This window comes from Porites lutea, chromosome 9 (assembly GCF_958299795.1).
Source record: "Porites lutea chromosome 9, jaPorLute2.1, whole genome shotgun sequence".
Lineage (NCBI taxonomy): Eukaryota > Metazoa > Cnidaria > Anthozoa > Scleractinia > Poritidae > Porites > Porites lutea.
Window position 1 is genome coordinate 3,417,718 of NC_133209.1, and position 12,238 is coordinate 3,429,955.

At 40.5% G+C, this 12,238-nt stretch overlaps 1 protein-coding gene across 1 annotated transcript; it reads left to right on the top strand.

Moving 5' to 3' along the window:
• Window positions 1–2,538: 2,538 nt before the first annotated feature.
• On the top strand, window positions 2,539–4,990 carry LOC140948145 (uncharacterized). Its single transcript, XM_073397368.1, has one exon. The coding sequence runs from the start codon at window positions 2,539–2,541 to the stop codon at window positions 4,495–4,497; it is 1,959 nt and encodes a 652-aa protein (XP_073253469.1). The 3' UTR covers window positions 4,498–4,990.
• Window positions 4,991–12,238: the final 7,248 nt, after the last annotated feature.

The following is a 12,238-nucleotide window of genomic DNA, read 5'->3' on the forward strand; positions in this document are numbered from 1 at the left end:
AAAAAGACGATTCGAGAGGCAAAACATTTTAAACCAGTAAAGGTTCTACTGTGTGAACAAAGTAAACGTTTGCTTTGACTTAAAAATGGATTAAGACGTACATCCCTTTCGACACGTTGATGTGAAACATGACAAAGCATGATTGTGTAGCCGGGGACTTGGCTTGCTGCCACTGATAATGTTACAAAGTGACCAATACTTAGGCAGCACGAACAACGACGTGCCAAATCCCATGCAATTCTGAAGTGTTAAGTCTGAAGTTCCAAAGTCTAGCTAGCCCGTGTCCCTCCTCGGCTTTCGTACATCACGCTTGTTGTGGCGTTTGAAAAGAAAATTCGATCCCCTTGCAAAGTCATTTCAAGTCTTTCTTTGCTAAACAGGTAGATTGATCGAAGGTAACAGGTAGAGAAAACTTCTGTGAAACAAATAACAAAGCGTAGTTTTGTGAGAAATTCCTTTGAGAACATCTCTTGGGCAGAGAGGTTTGAAACCGAGGTAACTTAACTACTTTACGCCTGCGCAATCAAACCCGGAACCAGGAATTGTAGTTCCGGTTTGGGGTTCTTCCAGCTAGCGTCCGTTGCTCGTTCCGCTGGATAAAGGTAACGAAGGCCTAGGGAACGAGATGTATCCGGGGTAACTGACCACCTACCCCTCCCCTAAACCAACATTTTGCCCCAAGTGAGAAGTAAGTGTTAATGTTGGTTTAGGGGAGGAGTAAGTGGTCAGTTACCCAGACGATACGTAGAATGATCCAGATTTTCTTGATGTCGAGCATATACAAGCGCATAAATGTTAAGTAGACTGCTTGCATAGTTTGGAAAGAAGACTAAAAGCAACGTGGCTTTATTACTTGGGATGCCTGTGGCAGACCACGGTAAAAATCCGGTTTGGTTTGTTTTTCATTGTCCGAACAAATTGCAAAGCTGGCCAATAGGATTGCGTAAAATCTTTATCGATTATTTCGTCTTCCAAGCCGACCAATGGGATTATACAGAATGTTTATCGATTTTTAATCGATTTGCTTCCTCCGAAGAAAGTTTCAGAACGTTCTTTGGCAAGTGCGTCGCTTTTCGTCGCAGGTGAATCTTCAAATGATTAATTCTAAACAGCTCACGGTTGGCCCGTCTAACGTTCGACTTCTACTTGTAAGAGGATTGTGAAAATCACCGGTGATTAATTCGACGGAATTCGGACAAATCGATCGCAATTCTCAACAGACCGTCCTTGTTTCCCCGTGAATATATTTTAGCGCATTGATTAATAATATTTTCCTATTGTCGAACATGTATCTTGATTGCGGACTCGATTCCAGATTAGTCCGATTAAGAAATGGTAAACGTGCCGCGTGCAACCATCGAATTACGGATGCACGCGGGAGGTTGCTTAGGCTGCGAAGCGCAGACGTATTTCCGGTCATCGCTTGCGACGACCGGAAATACGTCTGCGCTTCGCAGGCTAGAGGTTGCTTAGCACCAAAGAAGCGTAAGCAGTAAGAGTTGCAAGAGGTGATAGCCGAATGCAACTCTAGCTTCTTGAGTGCTTAGCAAACCTCCCAAGTCAGGGGCACCCAACGAATGATTTTGGTAAAATATCTGTTGGGGACGTACATGAAGGTCGCCTAAATTTTTCGGAAAATTTCTCCTCTAGGGAAAGAACACGTTGTCTTGAATTTCGAAAAGAAAATTGCCCTAGAATTTTCGTAATTTAGATGGTCGAGGAAAAGTTGTCCTAGACTTTTCGTTAATTAGATAGTCAAGAGAAATAACTCACATTTTAATTTTAATTAAAATTTTCGGACGTCGTCCGGAAGTCAGGAATGTATATGCATGGGTGCAGAAATCGAGAAATAAGGTGCTTTACCAAGTGCCAAGTGTATCCATAACTCGATGGTTGCACAGCTGCAACGTTTGATAAAAGTTGTGTATGAAGCGCTTTTTTGCGTTTATGCTTGGTATAAAACAGAAACCTTTCATGTCATGCTGGTTTTTGAAGAGCGTTTGGAACTCAGGTAATTAAAGCTATGCAAATTAGGTCACTTTAGTAAATATTTTCTTTGGACAAGAGCATTTTTTTACTTTAGATTTTGAGCACTAATCCCTTTCCATGCGTGAATCGCTTTTACCCTTTTGTGATTTTATTCCCCGTTTCGTTTTTCCTGTTTATTTTTTGTGTTCTTGTTTTATAATTTAGTTGTTTCTCAGTAATTAGTTGAAATTGCGTGATAATATTGACGTCACAGCGAACACGTAAGCACTGCATATCGATATCGCTACAAAAATCTCAAAGGCAAACCAATGCTCGCAAAACGAACAGGCTTTGTCCTCATGATTCTGTTAGTCTCTTACGACATTCTTCCCGTTTGATGAATTATATAATAACTGTATTTTTCGAGTTACTACGCATCCATGTCGACATTGCTTAGGGACTTCGTATTTCTCCAGTGATTTCTACTTGGACCGCGACCCTAAAGATCGTATCCATAATATCAGCGGCACCACCGACAGTCAAGACGCCTCTTAGTCGTTGCACAAGAACATGGCTCAAACTCAGATGCAAGACCAACAGTTTTGTCCCAATGGAGACCCCCGCGAAAACAGGACAAGGAATGTGAACTTACCTAAAGGTAACGACACTCAGGATTGGGAAGCTTTGCCAAACGATACTCTGGACCAATATAAGGTTAATTATCCCGAGCAAGCTGAGAGCCTACAAACAATTTTTAACAGGCTACAAGTCCTCAAGACCTTTGTTGATAGCAACGCAAATCATCCTGATGAGTTTTACAGAGTGGCCACGCAGACAGTCAATGGTTTGCGTAAAACTAGCGTTCAAAGTGGCATGTCTGCTGGGACTCCCGAGGCTGCTCAATTCACCACATTACTTGATTTTACTGTCGATGTGGGAGGCGTAGAAGAGCTGAAACGGTTTGTGCAGTATTGCTTTGAGGAATATTATGTTTTAGCAGGAGCCACTGAGGCAAAAAGTAGGAAATATAGGGCATGTTGCGCTTGTCTTTTTGATACCTTAGCGACAATACAAAACTTTGCAGACTTCCACCAAGGATTTTGTTCAGCGTGTGTGAATGCTGGTGTCATTTCAATATGCCTTGAAAACGTGAAACGAATTGATGCTGAAAATTTGGACTGGGAAGAAGGAGATGAAGACTCGGAGCCAGTTATAATAATTGACAACTGCCTTGGAATTTTGTATAACATTTCACAACGGTTCAAGAACCGTGACCTGTTTGCAAACAGTCTCGAAACGCTACTTTGTTTGGCCAAGAAGAAAGTAAGAGAGATTGCAGCCCACTCTTTGCTTACTCTGGCATATTTAGTTAATGAAAACACAAATCATCTCCTTCTGGCGGAAGAAACCTTGCTCAGCTTTATAATAACATTGTTAGATGAAGCATGGCAGTCGGAAGAACGCCGTTCGATTGGATATTCTGCAAAGGAACTCGCAGAAGGCCTCAGCCATCTCGCCGTCAACGACACAAACAAGAAAATTCTAGGACAAAAAGGAGCCACGAGTGTTTTGATTTCAGTCATCAAAACGTCCAGCGAAGATGCGGAAAAAGTAAGTGCTATTAAAGCATTGTGGATGTTAGCCTTTGATGACAACAATAAAAAAGCTATACGCCAAGAAGACGGAGCTGTGGGCCTTTTATGTCATTTACAACACAGTAAGGACTCACAAGTACAAAGGGCCGCTGCAGGTGCATTGTGGGAGGTCGAAGGGAAGACAGCTAGAAACGTGGAGGGGACCGAATCGACAGGGAATCACGTGATGATCAGCTACCAATGGGATTCCCAGGAAATGCTCGTCGAAGTGAAAAACAGGCTTCAAGCAAGTGGATACAGAGTATGGATGGATCTGGAACAAATGAGAGGATCGACCTTAGAGGCAATGGCCAAAGCTGTTGAGAATTCTTCTGTCGTCCTTGTCTGTGTCTCGGAACGATACAAGGAAAGTCCAAACTGTCGTTCAGAGGCAGAGTACGCGTACCAGTTAAGAAAAGATATCATTCCTTTGATGATGCAACGCAAATACCGTGGAGACGGTTGGCTCGGTATGCTCGTGGGAACAAAATTGTGGTTTGACTTTAATAGTCAGCAATCTATAGAACCAAGTGTAACAAAACTAATCAAAGAACTTGGAGGAAGAGGAAAGGATGTTGACAACACAGATGAGCCATCCGTCACTCCAGTGGCTCCAGCAGTTCATTCAGATGATGTCGACACTGAACCCTCATCCCCAGGGGTGTCTAGCTGGACTAACGAAGAGGTGAAACAGTGGTTCAAAGAAATTGGATTAGAAAAGATTTGCAAGGAAGACATTTCGGAGATAAATGGAGAGACGTTGATTGATCTTCAGCAACTACGTGGGGAGTGTCCCGAGTATTTCTACAAATGTTTAGAACGGGACTTGAACCTGACAAGAATGGTCGATATATTCAAATTCAGGAAAGAACTGAGTCAGCTGGTAGGATATTAAGTGGCATGCAATGTGTGTCTGTTTTACAGCCTAATTTACTGACACGTTTACCTGAAATTTAAAACAAACCGTTTTTTAAGACAAAAAAGACTAAGACCAACATACAAATTAAAAAATACGAGGAAAAGAAAAAGAACGAGAAAAGCAAAAGAAAAAAAAGAAAATTGAAACAGTAATACGTACATCATTGCCCCCGCTGGGAGGCACTCTAGTAACTCGCGCTCATATACTTACAGTTGAAACATACAGTCAGTATGCCAGAAAAAATCTCGAATTGTTCGAACAGGGGCCGCGTGGAATCGGTAGATATAAATGATAACGTTTCTATTGTTCGCGCCCGCAAGTATGAGATAGTTAGGATGACGTAAAGACAGAAAATCCCGAAGGGACCGCTTAGGTAGATTTTGTGACATTTATTGTGCAGTCATATTTCGATACTCTTTTGCGTTACGTGTTATCAGTGACATTCTGTGAAGCAGTTGTTGTTTTGAAAGTTATGGACTAAAGGACACTCGTATAACAGTGTATATGTTGTTGTTCAATTTCATCCTTGGTTTAAATTTTATTTTCCTTTGTGTTTGGGTATGGTAATGTATGTTAATGAGTTTGAAACACAGGAAAACAAAATTTAAACCAGGGATAAAACTGAACTACAACATATATATAAATACTTTTAAATGGAGAGTTTGCCAGACACGAGTTCACAAATCTTTGATTAGAAACCTTGCCTGACAGTCTTTCTCGATCTTTGTCTCTTTGACCGGAATAGGATTCAGCCCCAAACAAGCAAGACGACTGAATCAACGGCTGGCTTATCACTAGAATTACAGAAATCCGCCGACAAACAAATTCTGTGCGGACTTATTTCCTGCGCACAGATGTCCTTCCGCTATAAAAATTAAAAAAGAATAGAATCAGGGGCACCCAACGAGAATATAGTTCAAAACCACTTAAACATAGCATTGTTAAACGTATTTTAGTCTTTAAACGGTAGATATAGGCATATTTTTATCCCCTAAAAATTTTTCATCTGTTCGGATTTCCTAGCTGAAAGTCTCGAGATCCGAAAATCATAGGGATCAAAACTTACCTTTTCGAAAATTTCGGCCAGAAAAAAGGCTCCCGAAAATTCTAGGTGAGCTCTTTAGGGTAAAAATCCCTTAAAAATGAACAATTACACCAATTTATAGATGTTCGAAAATCCTAGGAGAGGTAGGCAAGCAAGAAATTTTACAAAAAATGTTCCTGTTCCGAAAATTCTAGATCTCAAATCGTCTTCCGAACAGATATTTTCCGAAAATTGACGTTGGGTGCCCCTGTAGAATGTGGGAGCCTGAATTGATCAAACGTTCTTTTAATTACCAAGCCAATTCCGGCAAATAAAATGAACTGTATGTGAAAAGTGAAAGGGAAATAGCGAAAAATTCAACTTCTAATTAAATCTTTTCTTATGGTTTAGAATAAACTATTCTCGAAACTGAGAATGTTTTGATCATAGCTCTGTAAATCGAACAGAAACTGTGCATGGAACCTTGCGTTTCCTGTTTTTATCTCACCTATTGTATGGAATATGCGTGAAAATCTTCATTTAACTATTCGGTATATTTCAAAGAGCTACACAACGAGCAAGAATACTATTGATCGACAATATACATTCACTTCGCTACCCAGTTCTAGGTAATGCTTTTGATTCGTTGAAAATTTAATTCATCCAATCAGAAGCACTGCACAGATCTGGGTGGTGACACTTCATCGCGCGGAAATCAGTGGTGTCGTCACGAAATGTCGGCTATTTTCTCAGGCTAGGTCTTACACCCCACCGGTACAAAGTTTTTTCTTTGTCCTATTTGCGTGAATAATATGTGCCCTCTTATTCTTTGAAATCGTTGCTATACCTGATGGTTTCAGTTTTGCATGAAAATAAGCACTAGCGTTGACAGAAAACCTGCTTTCTCCATCATGGTTTTTTGTACATGATTTCAGTCACTCTCCATGCCTAAGAAAACCACCGTAATGATACCGAGAAGCAGTGATAAAGACAGAAGCATTTGTTTTCAAAAATATGTTAATGAAGTTATTTCTGTACAAAATGAAATTGGCTAACTATAATAAAACCAGATAAAATAAGATTTTCTGACGCTACAAAAATGGGAGGGGGCTTAACTCCCTGTCACTACCTTCTCGCTACGAGAAGTCGAGAGGGAGGAAAATAATCATTTCAGCGATGTTTCTAGGAAACGCAGTATTACTAAATATTTGTTTAATCTGTTATTACCTTGGTTCTTTCCCGCTACGGATGGATGGTGAATGTATACAGCTATTTCGAGAAACGTTGTGGGAAAAAATGTGCACGCGACAAGCCCGAAAGGTAACATGGGATATGATCAATACACTATTCCCGACAAAGTAGCCGTCGAACCTACTTTTGTTGCTTTCCTTTAGCACTCGCAAACATATGTTCGTGGCCTCTCTTGCCCTTCTTTCAAATTTCTTTGAACAACAATGAACTCAAAACCACCCACAATACCTTTCGGGATTGTCGCGTGCACTTTTTCCGACAACCTTTCTCGAAATAGCTCTAGGTAATAGTTCTAGAAGGGACGAAGTAGGTTTGACGTCACAATGAACCCTTTCAAGAAGTTCGGCTTTTACATGAAAACAAATGGTTTCAGTGTTGAGTGTAACATATCGATTTACACTGTTTCCGGCTTCGAAATGCAGAAGCAGAGCTGAATACAGTGTGACTAAATGTAGGATAGCCCACTAAACCGGCCTCTAAAGCCGCAATGCTGGCGAAAAGTACATAGGATTTTTTCAATCACTTTCTTAAAAACATTGTTTCAATTTGCTAAACCAGTTAACGATTTACATTTCCCTTGCAAACACGTCGCGGTATATCCGCTGTGTACGCTAGCGCATCTAGACAGCACCACAACCACCAACGGAAAGCACTACCGATACCACCGACACCAATAGGAGACAGTCTACTGTCATTAAAGGACTCTATTCAATCACACATGTCCGTCCAAGATCAACGGTCTAGTCCCAAAATAGATAACGAGGAGATAAAAGAGGACGTTTATGTTGCCTGCGTCAATACTGATTTGAAAGCGTCACCCAACGACACTCTTGAAACATGCATAGTCAAACATCCCGACAAAGCTGAGAATCTAATAACAATGCTTAACAGACTACAAGCGCTCAAAAACTTTGTTGATAAAAATTTAAATGACCCAGACGATTATGCTACAATGGGTAAGCTGACTCTCGAGGGTTTATTTAAAACAAGTAGCCGTAGCCGAATCAGCTGGGACACCCGAAGCAAAACAGTTCACCACACTTACAGAATTCATCATTGATGCAGGTGGCGCTGAGAAGTTGAAACTGTTCGTACAGCATTGCTTTAAGAAATACAGCTACGCGCTAACAGAAGAAACCGACGATGAAGAAGAACCAGCTGTCGGTTACTCATGTCACCATTGTCTTTGGTTTGCCTTAGTAGTCATACTAAACTTCTCAGACTTTCACCAAGGTTTTTGTTCAGCGTGTGCGGATGCGGGTGTCATTTCAATGTGCTTTGAAAACGCCAAACACATTGATACTGCAAATTCCAACTGGGAGGAGGAACATGAAGATTCGCGGGAGCTAGTTATGATAATTGAAACGTCTATAGCCGATTCTGCATAACATTTCACGGCGACTAAGGAATCGAGAGCTGTTTGCTAACCTTGAGCAAACGTTGCTTTACTTTGTCAAGAAAAAAATTCGGACAATTGCAGCTCCATCTCTGCTTACTCTGGCGTATTTAGTTGATGAAAATACGAATCATCTCATTCTGGCGGATGAAACCTTGCTCAGCTTTATTATAACATTGTTAGATGAGGCATGGCAGTCGGAAGATCGACGTTCCAGTGGATATTCTGTAAGGGAACTCGCAGAGGGCCGCAGCCACCTAGCCATCAATGACGACAAAAGAACATTTTGGGACAAAACGGAGTCATTCCTCTTTTGATTTCAGTGATCAAAACGACCAAAGAGGATGAGGAGAAAGGTAGTGCTACAAGAGCATTGTGGATGTTAGCTTTTGATGACAATAACAAAGAAGCTATACGTCAAGAAGAAGGGGCTATGGACATCTTACACCAGTTACAGCAGAGCGAGAACCCACAAGTGCAGAGGGATGCTGCAGGTACATTGTGGGAACTGGAAGGGAAGACAGCTAGGCACTCAGAGAGGATCGAATCAACAGGGAATCACGTGATGATCAGCTACCAGTGGGATTCCCAGCAAGTGGAGACAGTGGATACAGAGTATGGATGGATGTGGAGCAGATGAGAGGATCGACCTTGGAGACAATGGCTGAAGCTATTGAGGATTCTTCCGTCGTCCTTATCTGCTTATCAGAGCGATACAAGGAGAGTCCAAACTGTCGTGCAGAAGCAAAGTACGCGTTTAAGAAAAGAAAAGATATTATTCCTTTGATGATGCAACGCAACTACAGGCCAGACGGTTGGCTGGGTTTTATCTTGGGAGAAAAGTTCTGGCATGACTTTCAAAGTAAACACGTATTGGAACAAAGTGTAACGAAGCTAATTAGAGAGCTAGGGGCGAGAGGAAAGGAGCTGGACTTGACAGATGGACCATCCGAACCAGCAGTTCGAGCAGTTCAAGCCGATCTTCTTGCCGCACCCTCATTCCCAGGGGTGTCTACCTGGACTAGTGAAGAGGTGAAACAGTGGTTCAAAGAAATCGGATTAGAAAAGGTTTGCAAGGAAGACATTTCAGAGATGAATGGACAGTCACTGACCGGCCTTCAGCAACTTTGTGAGGAATCCCCCGAGTATTTCTACAGATGCCTAGAACGGGACGTGAACTTGAAGAACATACTAGATGTACACGAATTTACGAGGGGACTGACGAAGCTGTGCCAAGTGGCATGAAATGACTTTAATTTCAGTATTTTAGCTTTCACTGTACGGGGCTAAAACCAACCCGTTATTGATGAGATTCAACGCAAACTTATGGCAAATTTAGAATCACATCTCAGTCAGCACACAACTTTGCGTGTTATACACAAACGTGCGGCATAAAGGTCGGGTCCCATCAATTAAATTAGTGGTTTCATGCATATTGACGCCACAGGTTATTAGTATTACTGTTCGGCCTAATATATAATAGGCGTTGATTATCTTCAACAAATAAATGCGCTGGGTATTTCTACAGATGTTTAGAACGGATCTTAAACTTGGCGAACATGGTGGATTCAGGAAAGAACTGAGTGACCTGTTAGGCTATTTTAACAAGTGGTGAGCGATAGGTATGAGTGTTGTAAGCCCAATCCACCGTTACACACTTCATAGGGCTAGAACCCCTGGAACCCGTTAGAGTTAAGACTCGTTTCAAGGCAGTTACTAGCACTGATGTTTTGAATTTTCCGTTTGGTTGTCTTCGATAAAGTATAACAGGCCTGCTCCGAGTGTTTGCAGGTGTAGGATGAGAGATTGCTAGGAAAGTTTTTCTTAAACTAACCATTTAACACATTTCCAGTTTGCTCAAGTGTATTCTTTTAAATTTGAAATGTATGTATCGAATGATTATTAAAAAGTGCTATGAAGGTAAAGGAAAAAAAAAAATACAAAAAGTCGTATGATAGCACGTATATCATTTAAATAGATAAGATTAAAAATAGACTATACATATAATAGATCAGTAAAGTTTCCTTCCAATATTTCTCGCAATAAAACCCTGTCCTTCATTTTCGAATGACTGCAACAGCAACCCGGAAGTTCCAACTCAGTGAGACCCAACATCACAAATCCAGTTTGGAGTTTAATGTCAGTTCTACAGGTCGAACCATCTGATCGATCACTTCTATAGTTACCCGATGGCAAGTTAAAGAGAACATTCAATAGAAAACGTTTCCCGTGTTTGCATAGCCTGATATAAACACGAGAGGGGTTGGGAGAATTCGAGACAGTTATGCAAACCCTCGACTTCGTCTCGGGTTTGCATAACTGTCGCGAATTCTCCCAGCGCCTCGAGTGTTTATATCAGGCTATACAAACACAGGAAAAAAGTTTTCTATTGCTTTTATAAAATAACGTTCCCGAGAAAAAAACGCAAAACTCTTTGTATGGCACTGATTAGTAATGGTAACAGGACTTAGTGGACTCCAATTCGGTCTGTAATCATGCGAGTGATTAACAAAATCACGGGAGTCGGATTTGTTTGATCACGAGTATGATTACAGACGGAATTGGACGACACGAAGTTCTGTTACCAATTAATCATAACTTTAACAAAATTTGTGATAGAATAGGCTATTTTTTAAATCAAAACACAAGAAATTCGAAATTTTGTTTTGCTAGCAGTGAAAAAAAAGCCATTTAAGCGCGCGCGTGATGGCGCGTACTGTCAAATTACTTAGCACGCGTACTGTCCTATCAAACTGCCCAATTAAGGCTGAAATCAGGGCAGTTGATAGCCAATCAGATTTGACAATTTTGTTATAGTTATGATTAAAAGAGAAGTTCTTATCAGTCGCAAAATCTTGTCCACGAAGTTTTGCACTCGTAATCAGTTCTTGTTTTGCAAAAAAAAGTTTTGCAAAATACGGATTTTTTCTCGCTTAAAATGTCAGCTTAAGGGAAGAAAAATTGACTCACCTTCTTTGTAACGATTTTCCATGTTTCAGTCGACGAAGGAATGGGTAAATAAGTAAACTTGTCGAGTTTTGAACTCGAAAACTTTTTCAAATTCCTGCTTGCGTGATTAGCGCGCGAAAAGCCAAACAACTTGACGCCACAACCATGTTTACATACTCTCATGCAAACACTCCTCTCGGCCAATCAGAGCGCGCGTACTATCTTAGTTATTTTTATAATACCAGATCTTATTTAACTAGTAACTTAGCCATAGATTATTGAAAATAGAGGAAAAATAATTAGAAAGACTGTTTTCAAACTTTATTTTGTCTTAAATAAAGAATATATTTTATAAAGGTAAGAGAGAGTTCTTCCTAAAGACGTAATTAACCCCACTGAACTGAGATATCGGCAGAACGATCGAAGAAAAGTGGTTTTCACGTTACGTCATTGCCGCCATGCTGGTGGACGGTAAACAAAAGATCGCTCATTAGCTCGCTTTGTTTTTCCACCAGCATTTGTTCATTTCACCATTGTTATTTGTGTCTCCCGATATTGCATGAAAACCATCTATAAATAGCGAACAAGGATTTACATTTGAAGGCAAACAAAAAACAAAACTGCAAAGAAAGAGCGAGGTATGCTTGGATGCATAACGATATTGAGATTTAAATGCAGGGAAAGTTACTCAGACAAGTTTAAAACTGCCAACGAAGTCAAGAGAAACCATATTAGCGAAATTCGTAGGAAACTCAGTTTAACAAAGTAATTGTTGAATTGATTATGCGAAAGGCCATTGTTACACGGAACGGATGGATAGTGAGTGCAGTAACTTCGTCTTAAAAGAAATAGTAACAGAAAAAAAAGGAAAAAAAACAAAAACAAATACTCTTTAGTAGGGTATTTCTTAAGCCTTCTCATAAACCTAGACAGATGTAGGGTGCATTCATTTGCTGCTAAGAGTCTTTGGGGCGTAAAAGCAAATAAAAATGCGACGGCTTTATGCGTGCGTTGAAAATAAATACACGCTACAGTGGTTTATTAGTAAGTCTAATTAATTCTTATTTCATTTTTCTTCTTAGAATTTTTCTATGACA

What these genes read in the sequence shown, in the direction of transcription:
- LOC140948145 (XM_073397368.1), top strand. Translation starts at nt 2,539, where the DNA reads ATGGCTCAAACTCAGATGCAAGACCAACAGTTTTGTCCCAATGGAGAC.